Source organism: Microchirus variegatus (assembly GCF_963457635.1).
Source record: "Microchirus variegatus genome assembly, chromosome: 19".
Taxonomy (NCBI): domain Eukaryota; kingdom Metazoa; phylum Chordata; class Actinopteri; order Pleuronectiformes; family Soleidae; genus Microchirus; species Microchirus variegatus.
The window spans coordinates 1,073,007-1,089,756 of NC_139820.1; the positions used below are offsets into that span (position 1 = coordinate 1,073,007).

Here is a 16,750-nt window from a genome sequence, read left to right on the forward strand (position 1 = left end):
AAAAGTTGTCAAAGTGGGACGACATAGCACAGTATTACGGTTTAGCCATATTTCGGATGACGTATGACGCATTTTAAGACCAAAAAAAAATGGTTTTCAAAAAATGTGTCAAATTTTGGACGACATAGTATAGTATGGCATTTTTTCAAATTTTGGACCAAATTTTTTTTCTCTCAAAAGTTGTCAAAGTGGGACGACATAGCACAGTATTACGGTTTAGCCATATTTCGGATGACGTATGACGCATTTTAAGACCAAAAAAAAATGGTTTTCAAAAAATGTGTCAAATTTTGGACGACATAGTATAGTATGGCATTTTTTCAAATTTTGGACCAAATTTTTTTTCTCTCAAAAGTTGTCAAAGTGGGACGACATAGCACAGTATTACGGTTTAGCCATATTTCGGATGACGTATGACGCATTTTAAGACCAAAAAAAAATGGTTTTCAAAAAATGTGTCAAATTTTGGACGACATAGTATAGTATGGCATTTTTTCAAATTTTGGACCAAATTTTTTTTCTCTCAAAAGTTGTCAAAGTGGGACGACATAGCACAGTATTACGGTTTAGTCATATTTCGGATGACGTATGACGCATTTTAAGACCAAAAAAAAATGTTTTTCAAAAAATGTGTCAAATTTTGGACGACATAGTATAGTATGGCATTTTTTCAAATTTTGGACCAAATTTTTTTTCTCTCAAAAGTTGTCAAAGTGGGACGACATAGCACAGTATTACGGTTTAGCCATATTTCGGATGACGTATGACGCATTTTAAGACCAAAAAAAAATGTTTTTCAAAAAATGTGTCAAATTTTGGACGACATAGTATAGTATGGCATTTTTTCAAATTTTGGACCAAATTTTTTTTCTCTCAAAAGTTGTCAAAGTGGGACGACATAGCACAGTATTACGGTTTAGCCATATTTCGGATGACGTATGACGCATTTTAAGACCAAAAAAAATGTTTTTCAAAAAATGTGTCAAATTTTGGACGACATAGTATAGTATGGCATTTTTTCAAATTTTGGACCAAATTTTTTTTCTCTCAAAAGTTGTCAAAGTGGGACGACATAGCACAGTATTACGGTTTAGCCATATTTCGGATGACGTATGACGCATTTTAAGACCAAAAAAAAATGGTTTTCAAAAAATGTGTCAAATTTTGGACGACATAGTATAGTATGGCATTTTTTCAAATTTTGGACCAAATTTTTTTTCTCTCAAAAGTTGTCAAAGTGGGACGACATAGCACAGTATTACGGTTTAGCCATATTTCGGATGACGTATGACGCATTTTAAGACCAAAAAATGATTTTCAAAAAATGTGTCAAATTTTGGACGACATAGTATAGTATGGCATTTTTTCAAATTTTGGACCAAATTTTTTTTCTCTCAAAAGTTGTCAAAGTGGGACGACATAGCACAGTATTACGGTTTAGTCATATTTCGGGATGACGTATGACGCATTTTAAGACAAAAAAAATTTTTTTTTCAAAAAATGTGTCAAATTTTGGACGACATAGTATAGTATGGCATTTTTTCAAATTTTGGACCAAATTTTTTTTCTCTCAAAAGTTGTCAAAGTGGGACGACATAGCACAGTATTACGGTTTAGCCATATTTCGGATGACGTATGACGCATTTTAAGACCAAAAAAAATGTTTTTCAAAAAATGTGTCAAATTTTGGACGACATAGTATAGTATGGCATTTTTTCAAATTTTGGACCAAATTTTTTTTCTCTCAAAAGTTGTCAAAGTGGGACGACATAGCACAGTATTACGGTTTAGTCATATTTCGGATGACGTATGACGCATTTTAAGACCAAAAAAAAATGTTTTTCAAAAAATGTGTCAAATTTTGGACGACATAGTATAGTATGGCATTTTTTCAAATTTTGGACCAAATTTTTTTTCTCTCAAAAGTTGTCAAAGTGGGACGACATAGCACAGTATTACGGTTTAGTCATATTTCGGACGACGTATGACGCATTTTAAGACCAAAAAATGGTTTTCAAAAAATGTGTCACATTTTGGACGACATAGTATGGCACCTACCATTCTGTACATCCAGGATGTGATGACTGTCCAGCGTCCACCCTCCCATGTTGGACGCGTCCAGCTCGTAGCCTTGTAAAACCGTCGTCCTCTTCTCCCACAGGATGAGATCGAGGCAGGACTCGTACTCAAAGCCGACGGACACTGATGGTCAGACACAGACAGAGTTACTCTCTTTATCTTAGGACTTAAAATGTAACGTATACTTTCAACATTGTATTCTGTACAATAAAGGACCAAGTTAGGCCACAGAGTCACGAAATAACACATTTGAACTTGGAAAAAGATGCATTTTCATCAAAAAAGAGACCTATTTAAGTATTTTACTGTGCAATATACTCCACAAATGTGCTTAATAATTGCATTTTTGGAAGTGTTCTTATACCTTTTCCTTTTATTCTGTGTGTCGATGGAGCAAATGAACGCAGCCACACTGTGATTATGATTTAAATTGTGATGTGATTTTAATTCTCTGTGCTATTTATTAAAGCAATTATTATCACGACAAAGGCTTCGATTCAACCCATTGTTGTGCTGCACGTCTGTGTTTTTGCTGTTTTCCTGTGTGTGTGTGCGCGTCTATAATTACATGCAGTAGAGAAACCATCATATCAGCAAGTGGAATAACGACAATGTTGAAAATGAAATCTCGTACTTTCTCCCAACGCCAAAGACCGCAGAGAAAATCGCCGCAAACGATGACAACGAACGAGCGAAATGGAGGACGTCCGGCGGCTCAGTTTGTTAAAAAACGCTGAAATATCCCTTTTCAAGTCATCGGGAACATTCGTTGGCTCAGTCGTGTCCTACAAACACTCTGGTGTTAACGCTGTCTTATTATAACTTACGAGCGCTCGTTCCGAGCGGTTACAAAACACGGCCGTGAATCATCTTTATGTCCAATCCATCACGTCAGGTTAGCAGCGCTAATGGCTCCGTGAAAAGTGTGCGCGGCGCACTTGTCCCGCCATAAATGTGTCACGGCGGGTCACCGTGGCCATTATGTCCGAGCCATTTCCTCGTCAGAAAAAAAAAGAGAGAAACCTATTTGAACTCAGTCGCCTGCTTCACATGCACTCAGTCAGTCACTCAGTCACCGCCGAAGTCACTTATTATGTGAGGAACAGGTGCAATTTGCCTGTTAACAGTTCATCCTTTCACGTGTCACTCGCTCTTACTTTTGTGTATGATTATGTTGCTTCTAAGAGGACGTTTCTAAGAGAAAATTTCGACTTGTAAACCTCCTCAACCAAAGTCCTCAGAGAAAACGAGACATGGGAGCTGCTGGTCTACCACGAACGACGACAGCGAACGACCACAACAAGTGACAACGATGAACAACGACAATCTAAGATGACAACAAAGGATGACAATGAACGACAACAATGTACGGTGACGACAACAGACAATAACAATGAATGACGACAACTAACGACGACAATGAACGAAGACAACGAACAACGGCGACAACAAACGACAATGGACAACGAACAATGACAATGAACGACGACAAAAAACGCTGACAATGAACGACAACAACAAACGACGACCAACTACAGTGAATGACGACAACCAACGACCAACAAACGGCGACGATGAACGATGACAATGAACCACAATAAAGAACGAGGACGGTGAACAACAACAATAAACGACGAGCACAAACGACGACGAATGACAACAAAGAACGACGACAACAACAAACGACGACGGTGAACGACAACAAAGAATTACGCCAATCAATGACGACGGCGACAAGCGACAATGAACGTCGACAACAAACGACGAACAACGAATGACATCAACAAACGACGACAATGAACAACGACAAAGAAAAACAATGGACGACAACAAACGACGACAATGAACGACGAGAACAAACGACGAACGACGAGAACAAACGACAATTAACGACGACAACAACAAACGACGGCGGTGAACGACAACAAAGAATTACGTAAATCAATGACGACGGCGACAAACGACGAACAACAACGAATGACATCAACAAACGACGACAAAGAAAAACAATCGACGACAACAACAAACGACGAACGACGAGAACAAACGACGACGATGAATGACAACAAAGAACAACGACAACAACAAACGACGACGGTCAACGACAACAAAGAATTACGTCAATCAATGACGACGGCGACAAACGACGACAATAAACGCCAACAACAAACGACGAACAACAACGAATGACATCAACAAACGACGACAACGAACAAAGAAAAACAATCGACGACAATGAACGACGAACAGCGACAACAAACAATGAACTACGACAAAAAACGGCGACAATGAACGTCAACAACAAACGACAAACAACAACGAATGACATCAACAAACGACGACAATGAACGACGACAACAAATGACGAACATCGACAACAACAATGAATGACAAAAAACGTCAACAAAGCAGTGAAACAATATTACAAAAAACCGACTAAGCAAGAAATATACAAAACTAATACATATTATTATTATTATTATTATTATTATTATTGTGAATAGTTGAGGGCCAGACGAGGTGAAATGACATGAGAACAAAGTCACTCACCCACAGCCTCAGACAGTCCGTACACTCGTTGTCCATAAGCGTCCGTCTTGTCCCAGATGAAGGTGTACGACAGATTGGGCTGAGCAGGGAACCATTTCTGGAAAAGTCGACCCACTACCGCCACCATCAGGTGAACCTGAGGAGATACGGGTTCAATATTATATTGCATGTTATATAAAGAACACACGTACAATACTGTATTTTATTTGTTTGGCTGCTGAGTTTTCGGAGACAAACGGCCTCACCTTCATGAGGTTGAACGGGATGGACGACTGCGTCATGGTGACTTTGAGGACGGGCTTGTAACCCGCCGCCCTCGAGCTCAGGTAGACGAGGTTCAAGTCGCTGCCCGGTATCGAGGTTTCTTCTTGTAAAACCTGCGCAGAAAAGACAACATTTACGGATAATAAAAAAATACGGAGTACGGTTTAAAAACCCCGACAAAGGACGCCATTTCAACCTCACACATTGGCGAATTGGGTGCACACACTTCACGGGAACAGGAAGTGTGTTCAGTTTCTACCAATAAGGGCAAGAAAATTAAATCAAAATTAACACATTTAAAAACAAAAAGACAATACTGTGGAGGGAATGATGGCTTCGCAGCGCGCCGGCGTTATAACTTTATAACTGCACTATCGTCTTTTCATTAGGCAGACATTTAGAGTTCATTACAGATCCATTACCGTTCCCTTTAACACCGGCCTTTTCCACCGCACGCCTCTTTAATGCACTCAGCTGCACGGTGAGCCTTCAGGCCACACACACACACACACAGCATTCTTACCGTGTCCTCAGTCCCTTACTTTAACCTTAAACCATCGCAAGTAAACACTGAATCCTAATCCTAGAACCGGGTCTTAAATGCCCCCAAAAAGGCCCTTTAAAGTTGTTGTGATGAAAACAAAGCCTTAACCCTGACTTCAACTCAAATCTTAGTCTTCAACTCAAAAAATCTGAGGTTCTGCCTCATTAAGACCAGGTTTTGCCATCTCCCTGAGGACTTGTGGTCCTGACAGGGTCAAAAATGGTCCGTAAAGAGGCAACAAATACCACAACAACACACATTATTAACCCTAAAACCAGGTCTGTGAGTGTCCTCAGTAAGGATGATCCAGTACCTTACTACCATCACAAGTAAACACCTAATCCTAATCCTAGAACCAGGTTTTAAAGCCCCAAAAATGCCCTTTAAAGTTGTTGTGACCAAAACAAAGCCTTAACCCTGACTTCAACTCAAATCTTAGTCCTCAAATCAAGAAATCTGAGATTTTTGCCACATTAGGACCAGGTTTTTCCATCTCCATGAGGACGTGTGGTCCTGACAAGGTCAACAATGGTCCTAAAGAGGCAATAAATACACACAAACACACACACATTCTTGTACTTGCGGCATAGTGAGGACCAGCATTTCCACTTTATAAATCAGCAAAATGACAAAATATCGACATCATGAATGACATCTGTCAAGAACTACTGGGTGCAGCACCATGAAATGTCTGCAGGTGGAGCCCCAGAGCAAAAAGTGTGACTTTTGTACCAAATTAATTAAGGACCTCTGTTAATAACAGAGTATAGCATGTTTACAACCTCAGGAAATGATTTCAATGACGAAAACAACAACGAGGACTGACCAAAATGTCCTCACTTCGTAAAAATGACCCCACTTTGTTGGTTAAAAACCCTCACGCTGGCCCTCAGTATGTGGCAAGTACAAGAACACACACACACACACACACACAAAATATCTACATCATGAATTACATATATCAAGAACTACTGGGTGCAGTACCATGAAATGTCTGCAGGTGGAGCCCCAGAGCAAAAAGTGTGACTGGAATTTTTTTTTTTTTTTTTTACCAAATTAAGGACCTCTGTTAATAATCAGGAAAGGATTTCTATGAAAAAAAAACAGAGGAATGAGCAAAATGTCCTCACTTCGTAAAAATGACCCCACTTGTTGGTTAAAAACCCTCACGCTGGTCCTCAGTATGTGGCAAGTACAAGAACACACACACACACACACACACACACACACACACAAAATATCTACATCATGAATGACATCTGTCAAGAACTACTGGGTGCAGTACCATGAAATGTCTGCAGGTGGAGCCCCAGAGCAAAAAGTGTGACTGGAAAACTTTTTTTTTTCTTTTTTTTAACCAAATTAAGGACCTCTGTTAATAACAGAGTATAGCATGTTTACAACCTCAGGAAATGATTTCAGTGAAAACAACAACCAAAATGTCCTCACTTCGTAAAAATGACCCCACTTTGTTGGTTAAAAACCCTCACGCTGTTCCTCAGTATGTGGCAAATACAAGGACGCACACACAAAGACAGACACACAAAGATAACATTGTCTCATGTGTAAGCAATTACAACATTCCATGCTGATGAGCGTCACTCGCGCCCCCCCCCCCAGGAGAAACCACTCAATTAGTGTGTGTGTGTGTGTGTCACACTCTCTCTCTGTGGACTCCCTGACAAACACCTCACATCGTCATAACCCCCGTTTCCACTCTCCCGTCGACCAACGGCCGCAAGTGACCCGCCACGGCGCGTCTCACCTGTGTCTCGGGGACGATGGGGCCGTCCTCGCGGGAGCTCCGGTAAAACGTGGACAGCGGGGACGCCACGATGACGGGACCGGGGCGCACGAATCCGCTCAGGTCGCAGCTGGGGATGTCGTTCTCCTCCTGACGCACACACACACACACACACACGGAGACAAAAGACGCGTCACTCACTCGACTCGTTTTTTCCGGCGTCGCTACGGCGACGGGTCAGGTGAGGACACGCGTAGACTCCGCCCCCTCCTCACCTTCTTCATGACCAGCGTGTCCATCACGTAGAAGACGTTCCACGGCACCCACACCGTCCTGTACTGAGCGATGAACGGCGCGCGCTCGAAGCTCAGCGTCAGCGACGCGCCGCCGTTCGCCAGGAGGTCAAACCTTGGACGGAAAAACACACACATCAGTCTGCGTATGAAGTACAAAGTACTTTGAGTAGTACTTTAGAGTAGCAGTACTTTAAAACGATACTTTTCGAGTAAAAGTACGCAAAAGAATGTTACCAGATAATGACTTTTAAAAAAATAATATTACTGAAGTAAAAAGTCTTCAAGTATATTTACATTTACTGAACTTAGGGTGTTGAATGAGTGAGTGAGTGAGTGAGTGAATTAATGAGTGAGAGAGTGAGTGAGTGAATGAGTGAGAAAGTGAAGGAGTGAGAGAGTGAGTGAGTGAGTACAAGAATGAGTGAGAGAGTGAGTGAATGAGTGAGTGAGTGTTGAATGAGTGAGTGAATGAGTGAGTGAGTGAATGAATGAGTGAGTGAGTGAGTGAGTGAATGAGTGAGTGAGAGAGTGAGTGTTGAATGAGTGAGTGAATGAGTGAGTGAGTGAATGAGTATTGAATGAGTGAATGAATGAGTGAATGAATGAATGAGTGAGTGAATGAATGAGTGAGTGAATGAGTGAGAGAGTGAGTGTTGAATGAGTGAGTGAATGAGTATTGAATGAGTGAGTGAATGAGTGTTGAGTGAATGAGTGAGTGAATGAGTGTCTGAGTGAGTGCATGAATGAGTGAGTGAATGTGTGAGTGTTGAATGAGTGAGTGAATGAGTGTCTGAGTGAGTGCATGAATGAGTGAGTGAATGAGTGAGTGTCTGTGTTGAATGAGTGAGTGAGTGAGTGAGAGTGAATGGGTGAGTGTCTGAGTGAATGATTGAGTGAATGAGAGTTGAATGTGTGAGTGAGTGAATGAGTGAGTGAATGAGTGAGTGTCTAAGTGAATGAATGAGTGAATGAGTGTTGAATGAATGAGTGAATGCGTGTTGAATGAGTGAGTGTCTGAGTGAATGAATGAGTGAATGAGTGTTGAATGAATGAGTGAGTGAGTGTCTGAATGAGTGAGTGCATGTCGAGTGAGTGAGTGAGTGTTGAAAGTGTGAGTGTCAGAGTGAATAAATGAGTGAGTGTTGTGATGGTAACTATATGCGAGTAAATGTAAATATTCCATCAGTGAAGTCATTTTGAGTCTGGAGTCACGTCACATGACTAGGGTGAAGTCATATGTGACGTCACACATGAAGTCGTAGCGATGAATAAATGAATACACACATGCCGTCCCTGCGCGTGACGGTGAATCCGTGTTCAGGGAAATGGACGAACGTCACGTTGACGCCGATCAGAGGAGTTCCGTCCGCCGTCAACACCTGACCACGGACGATCGACACCAAACTGTGTGTGAGTGAGAGAGAGAGAGAGAGAGTGTGTGAGTGTTATTAAAGAAGGAAATGGCCACACCCCCTCCTCCCCCCCCCCCCCCGTCTGGTTTACAGTCGTCCAATAAACCATTTTTACGATCAGGTTGCAGGTTCGGTCCATTATGGAAATACAGGACATTTTTATGGAGGGTTGTGACTCTGCGTTCATGAAATATTCAGACAAACATAAAAGAAAAGATGAAGAAGAAAAAGTGACAAACACAGAAAAACATGGACACATTTAATATCAACAGATTTAATCTCACCTGTGTTTCTATTTTACCACGTTAGACGGTAACTAAACGTCACCTGCGACTGTTCCTGCACCAGTTTAACAATTAAGAATAAAGTCGTAATCTGACGAGAATAAAGTCGTAATCTGATGAAAATAAAGTTGTAATATAACAAGAATAAAGTCGTAATCTGACGAGTATAAAGTCGTAATCTGACGAGAATAAAGATGTAATCTGACGAGTATAAAGTTGTAATCTGATGAGAATAAAGTTGTAATCTGATGAGAATAACGTCGTAATCCGACGGGAATTAAGTCATAATCTGACGAGAATAAAGTCGTAATATAACGAGAATCAAGTCGTAATATAACAACGATAAAGTGGCAATATGACGAGAATAAAGTCGTAATCTGATGAGAATAAAGTCATAATATAACAACGATAAAGTCACAATATGACGAGCATTAAGTCGTAATCTGACGAGAATAAAGTCGTAATCTGACGAGAATAAAGTCGTAATCTGACGAGAATAAAGTCGTAATCTGACAAGAATAAAGTCGGAATCTGAGGAGAATAAAGTCGGAATCTGACGAGAATAAAGTCGGAATCTGACGAGAATAAAGTCGTAATCTGACGAGTATAAAGTCGTAATCTGACGAGAATAAAGTCGTAATCTGACAAGAATAAAGTCGTAATCTGACGAGTATAAAGTCGTAATCTGACGAGAATAAAGTCGTAATCTGACAAGAATAAAGTCGTAATCTGAGGAGAATAAAGTCGGAATCTGAGGAGAATAAAGTCGGAATCTGAGGAGAATAAAGTCGGAATCTGACGAGAATAAAGTCGGAATCTGACGAGTATAAAGTCGTAATCTGACGAGAATAAAGTCGTAATCTGACGAGAATAAAGTCGTAATCTGACGAGAATAAAGTCGTAATCTGACGAGTATAAAGTCGGAATCTGACGAGAATAAAGTCGTAATCTGAGGAGAATAAAGTCGCAATATGATGAGAATAAAGGCGTAATCTGACGAGAATAAAGTCGTAATCTGACGAGAATAAAGTCGTAATCTGACAAGAATAAAGTCGAAATCTGAGGAGAATAAGGTCGGAATCTGACGAGAATAAAGTCGGAATCTGATGAGAATAAAGTCGGAATCTGACGAGAATAAAGTCGTAATCTGACAAGAATAAAGCAGAAATATGACGAGATAAAGTTGTAATCTGACGAGGATAAAGTTGTAGTATAACAAGAATAAAGTCGTAAACTGATGAGAATAAAGTCGCAATTAAACAGCGATAAAGTTGTAATATGATGAGAATAAAGTCTTAATCTGACAACAAAAAAGAGCCTTGATGTCAGAAGAAAAAAGTAATATTTCAAGAATAAAGTCACAAAATACGAGAAAAAAAACCACGGTACTACAAGAATAAAGTCGTACAGTACGGAATAAAGTCATGATATAGAAGAAACAAAAACACACACACACACACACACAGTCGCCATGGTTACCTTCTGTTGAACGGACTCTCCCCGGCGATAACGTGAGTGGATTCAGGACCGACCAGGAAGTGAATGCGCTGATGGAACGACCTCGCAGCCTGGGTACGACATTAAGGTCAAAGAGACGCTGGAGATAGTATAAAATAAAAATAAAAACATGCTGGACGTCTGTTTACCTGCTGAGGAGCCAATGAGGACAGAGACTGGCCGAGCACCTCCCCCGGGTCAGGTGACCCTTTACAGTACAGCTGATTCTGACAGGAAGGTTGTAAACAGCAGTCTGGATCCATACAGTCAGCAAGACCGTCTGAAACACAGGAGTTATATTATATATTACTGACACGTATGAACTGTTGTTTTTCATTTACCCCAGAAAGAGCATTCCTTCCTTCCTACCTACCTACCTACTAGCATCCATTCCTTCCTACCTACAAACATTCCTACCTACCTACCTACCTACAAGCATTCATTCCTACCTATTTACCACCCTACCTACTAGCATTCCTTCCTACCTACCTTCCTACCTACAAGCATTCCTTCCTTCCTACCCACCTAGAAGCATTCCTTGCTCCCTACCTACTAGCATTCCTTCCAACCTACCTCCCTGCCTACAAGCATTCCTTCCGACCTATTTACCTCCCTACCTACTAGCATTCCTTCCTTCCTTCCTTCCTACAAACATTCCTACCTACATTCCTAGAAGCATTCCTTGCTCCCTACCTACTAGCATTCCTACCAACCTACCTCCCTACCTACACGGATTCATTCCTACCTATTTACCTTCCTACCTACTAGCATTCCTTCCTACCTACCTACAAACATTCCTTCCTACCTACAAGCATCCCTTCCTACCTACCTCCCTACCTACTAGCATTCCTTCCTTCCTTCCTACAAACATTCCTACCTACCTACCTACCTACCTACCTACTTACCTACCTACCTACCTACCTAGGGTAGCATTCATTACATACCTGTTTACCACCTTACCTACTAGCATTCCTTCCCACCTACCTTCCTTCCTACCTACCTACCTACAAGCATTCCTTCCTATCTACCCACCTACAAGCATTCCTTCCTCCCTACCTACAAACATTCCTTCCTACCTACCTACCTACCTAGAAGCATTCCTTCCTACCTATTTACCTCCCTACCTACTAAGAATTCCTTCCTACCAACCTTCCTACCTACACACATTCCTTCCTACCTACCTGCCTAGAAGCATTCCTTCCTACCTACCTACCTACAAGCATTCCTTCCTTACTACCCACCTAGAAGCATTCCTTGCTCCCTACCTACTAGCATTCCTTCCTTCCTTCCTACCTTCCTATCTACCAACCTACCTACCAATCAAACTTTATCTGTGTAGAACCTTCCATTATTAATATCTCCACACATTCAGAGTTCAGTCCCAGACCGAGCGGAAGGGAACTGGGCTTGTAAGCGGAGGTTTGCCGGTCCAAATCCTCGCCTAGGTCAAGGGCTGGGGTAGCCGCCCTGAGCCTCGAGGTACCCAATCCCCCATCGCTCACTGCTAATTGGACACACTACATGGAGCGCAGCCACGGGGGGTGCTGCTCTCATCGCATCTGCAGTGAAAGCCTCTGCCAAATCAAACATGTGGATTATCCGATGTGGCGCCCCCTAGAGAGGGAGCAGCCGAGAGCAGAGAACAGAAGTACAACAAACAGCAGACGCGATAAATCAAAATCTAAAAGACTCACTGACAGCGTCAGTGTCTCTGTCTTGACTTTACTCTCTAGTTCTTCTTTCTCGCTCTCTAATCTCCTGTCAAGTTCTCTCGTCAAACCTGATCCTGGCTTTAGGGTTTGACGCCAAAGGCTCAGAGGTGAAAGTGCTGAATCCTCGTGTTCTGAGCTCAGCGATAAAGGAGTGAATGTATCCTTCAAATATCTGAACACTTTAAAAAAAAAGAAGAAGCAGATGACGTCGTAAAAGTGCCGTATAAAGTCGTAATCTGACGAGAATAAAGTCGTAATCTGACGAGAATAAAGTCTTAATCTGACGAGAATAAAGTCGTAATATGACGAGAATAAAGTCGCAATATGACGAGAATAAAGTCGCAATATGACGAGAATAAAGTCGTAATCTGATGAGAATAAAGTCGTAATATGACGAGATTAAAGTCACAATCTGACGAGAATAAATTCGTAATCTGATAAAAGTAAAGTCGTAATTTGATGAGAGTAAAGTCACTACATAAGGAGAATAAAGTCGTAATATGATGAGAATAAAGTCGTAATCTGACGAGAATAAAGTCGCAATATGTCGAGAATAAAGTCGTAATCTGATGAGAATAAAGTCGTAATCTGACAATAATAAAGTCAGAATATGACGAGAATAAAGTTGTAATCTGACGAAAGTAAAGTCCTAATATAATAAAAATAAAGTCGTAATCCGACGAGAATAAAGTCGTAATCTGACAATCATAAAGTCAGAATATGACGAGAATAAAGTCGTAATCTGACGAAAGTAAAGTCGTGATATAACGAGAATAAAGTCTTAATCTGATGAGAATAAAGTCGTAATCTGACAATAATAAAGTCAGAATATGACGAGAATAAAGTCGTAATCTGACGAAAGTAAAGTCTTAATATAACGAGAATAAAGTCGTAATCTGACGAAAGTAAAGTCTTAATATAACGAGAATAAAGTCAGAATCTGGCGAGAATAAAGTCGTAATCTGACAATAATAAAGTCAGAATATGCCATAAAAAGCCTCAGCACTGCTCTCAAAAGCAAAAGGACGTTTCGGTAACAGCACCCTCCGGTGTCTTGGACTGGGATTGCGGGAGCTGCTTAAAAACACAAAAAAAACGTCCCACCTCCTTCGTTGTCCTTTCCGTCGGTACAGATGGTTTCCATGGCTACGTGACACCCCGCCCCTCGCCACCCCGACTGGCAGATGCAGTGCCAGCCACTGGCCTCCAGGGTGCAGCGTCCGTTGTTGTTGCAGAGTCCGGGGCAACCCTCTGGATACAGAGGAAGAGAGAGAGGAAGACGAGTTAGACGTGAGAGCGCGGGACGTTGTCACGCCGCGAGCGACACGTCGGGATTTGGTTTGCAACCAATTTTACCGGGTTTTTTTTGAGGGAAGGTGAAGTTCTGGCGCGTCGACCAATGAGCGTTAGGAATTTGTTTAATTTTTTTTTTTAAACAATAGGTCATCGTCATGCCAAAAAACAGTCTAATTATTATTATTTAGATGTGTATAATACACAGATTTGGCATTAATAACATTTAGGTTGATGAAGACATTTTAAAACGCAGTCGGAAACAAAGAAAACGCCAAAAAATCGTCAATTTGGAACGTGCGATACGACATTATCAATCCCTGGATCGGCACGGTGACAAATGTCCATCTTTCCCATTTGTAGTCAGAACTCGGAATTTCCGACTTTGGCAACTCCGACATGGGATACCAAGATGGCTGCCACCGTACAATAATAATAATATTCAACGTAGGATGAAATTTGTCACCGTAGACACGATGCTACGTTGTTTTTGTGCGACCCGTTGAGACCTTTGTCCTAATATTTGTTTGTTTTTTTTGGCATGAGGATGTTTCCAAAACCGCAGGACACCACACTTCACAACTTGTGAGGACAAGATGGCCGCCGCGGGGGTGTCTCCGACACAATGGACGGGGGGCTGACGGACAGACTGAGGGACAAACACTTGTGAGGGACACGGACGGGGGGGGGGGGGGGGGGGGGACAGACAGAGAGACACAGCCTTTCGGACGAAATGCGCTGACGTCGTAGTTTCACATGAACCGCTGAGAATTTCCTGAATTCCTTTTATTTTGAAAGGAAATGCAATAATTTTGCATCTGTAAACAAGAAAGAAGACGTAAATACACAGAGGACAAGGGAGAAAATGGTTGACGTCGTCGCTAACAATAACAACCTGAGACTTTTACTGGCTTTTTCTCGACTTGAGTACATTTACAGTAAAATAGTGGTACTTTTACTACTCTTTCCACCTCTGCTAGCTACACATGGTAATTAAATCGGGCCAATTAAGAAACTTTTTGTAAGTAATAGTCACGCAAAAATACCGGAATTACCGTTTAATTTTAATAAAAACTTAAATGTTTTTATGTTATTGTTGATTTTATTTTTTATAGTTATTTTCCATCTTTATCGCACCGCTGAAAACAAAAGAGACTTGCACTTCCTGTCAACTGGGCTTTCAAAATAAGAGCCACTGTTTTTGTTATTGTTAACGAGGCTACTTCTCACTTTCTATAAAACTTTTGCCAATAATAAACAATAATAGAAAAAATAGCTGATTATAGTCAGTATCTCGTAAAATAAAAACCTAAATTAAACACATGGAAACTTGAAGTTATGAATTTAAGTACTGTTGCAAATGCAAAGATAACGGAATTCCCCTTTAATTTTAATTTAAAAAACAAAGAAAAACATCAGTTTTCAATTTTCAGCTTATACTTCCTGTCAACTGGGCTTTCAAAATAAGAGTCACTTCCAACAAAAAAAAAAACAAGGCTACTTCTCATTTTCTATAAAACTTTCGTCAATAATAAACAATAACTTAAAACTTTTTTTTTTTTTAAATTGCCGGACCAATTGTGAAACTTTTTGTAAGTACTATTCACGCAAAAATACCAGAATTCCCCTTTAATTTTAACAAAACGTACGAAAAATCAGTTCTCAGCTTATACTTCCTGTCAATCAGGCTTTCAAAATAAGAGCCACTGATTTTTATTAAAACGAGGCTATTTTTCACATTCTATAAAACTTTTGCCAATAATAAACAATTTGACGTCATTTCCACGTTATTTTGAGCGTCTGGACCATTTTTGTCAACCATTTTCTTTTCTTTAAAGTCTCTAAATATGACGATGACATTTGGATTTGACCTAAAACGAGCTGATTTTCTCCAGTTTCTTCAACAACAACGACGAATGTGCTAATAATCCATGTGAAAACACAACAGGCAGAGAGACAGAAACAGTGTAGGGAGGACGGACAGGGTGGGCCTTTGGACTGCATGCCTCTACAGAGCGCTATAGTTTGTGCCTCTGTTGACGTTTCCTCCGTCAACAGAGATTAGACAAGTGAGGGCTGAGATCGTCAGATTAATACACAGAGAAGAAGAAGAAGGAGATCAGAGCCAAGCATAGCCTCGGCTAGAGTGAGACAACCAGGGAAGGAAGGAAGGAAGGAAGGAGGCGGAGACAGAGGACAGGAAGCAGCTGGGTCCGTGTAACTTCCGTTCATTCCTTTTTCAAAATAAAACCAGAAATTAAAAAAGGAAATTTTTTTTTTTTTCTCAATATTCGTTAACAAAATCAAAATGAAAAAATTGGATAACGACTCGTGTTTTCCAATTCCCCTGTAGCTCCAGAGCGGGGACAACGACCACCACCATTTACCCGCTGCCCTGGAGCTCCAGAGCGGATACAACAAGCACCACACGCACCCCATCCGGAGCTCCACGTTTATACTTTTTTCACATTTTTAGATTAATATTAACTGTTTTGCATTGTTTTTTCATTGTTCAGATTCTATTTTATTCATTTTCAGAAAATTCTGTGCCCCTCTGGAGCTCCACAGTGGGGAAAACGACGACCACCATCCGTCTCCCTGGAGCCCCAGAGTGGAGACAACTACCACCACCTCCCGCCCCACACCCTGGAGCTCCACAGCGGGGAAAACGACCACCACCAACCCGTCTCCATGGAGCCCTAGAGCGGGGACAACGACCACCAACCTGCCTCCCTGGAGCTCCACAGCGGGGAAAACGATCACCACCAACCCGCCTCCCTGGAGCCACAGAGTGGGGACAAATACCACTATCTCCCGCCCCACGCCCTGGAGCTCCACAGCGGGGAAAACGATCACCACCAACTCACCTCCCTGGAGCCCCAGAGCAGACGAACAAAAATTGGATTAAACGGGAAACGCTCGTTATCTGTTTTTTTCATTTTGATTTTGTAAACGAATATTGAGAAAACAAGTGTTTTTTAATTTTTTAATTTATGGTTTTATTTTGAAAAAACGAATGAACAGAGGATACACGGAGACAACTGGATAAATGAACACGTACATACAGAACAGGCT

At 41.1% G+C, this 16,750-nt stretch overlaps 1 protein-coding gene across 3 annotated transcripts in view; it reads right to left on the reverse strand.

Annotated features, from left to right (window-relative positions):
- The window catches only part of LOC310940810 (teneurin-3-like), a gene marked incomplete at its 3' end in the record, with an annotated part of 89,933 nt that overhangs the window by 45,479 nt on the left and 27,704 nt on the right, over positions 1 to 16,750 (reverse strand). For all 3 annotated transcript variants that reach the window (XM_083905824.1, XM_083905826.1, XM_083905825.1), the window contains exons 11-19: positions 13,487 to 13,633; positions 10,820 to 10,950; positions 10,653 to 10,741; positions 8,762 to 8,881; positions 7,457 to 7,589; positions 7,203 to 7,331; positions 4,875 to 5,006; positions 4,630 to 4,765; positions 2,059 to 2,202 (exon numbers count right to left, since the gene is read on the reverse strand). In XM_083905824.1, the coding sequence (XP_083761950.1) occupies positions 2,059 to 2,202; positions 4,630 to 4,765; positions 4,875 to 5,006; positions 7,203 to 7,331; positions 7,457 to 7,589; positions 8,762 to 8,881; positions 10,653 to 10,741; positions 10,820 to 10,950; positions 13,487 to 13,633 (1,161 nt within the window). The remainder of the gene's footprint in view (positions 1 to 2,058; positions 2,203 to 4,629; positions 4,766 to 4,874; positions 5,007 to 7,202; positions 7,332 to 7,456; positions 7,590 to 8,761; positions 8,882 to 10,652; positions 10,742 to 10,819; positions 10,951 to 13,486; positions 13,634 to 16,750) is intronic.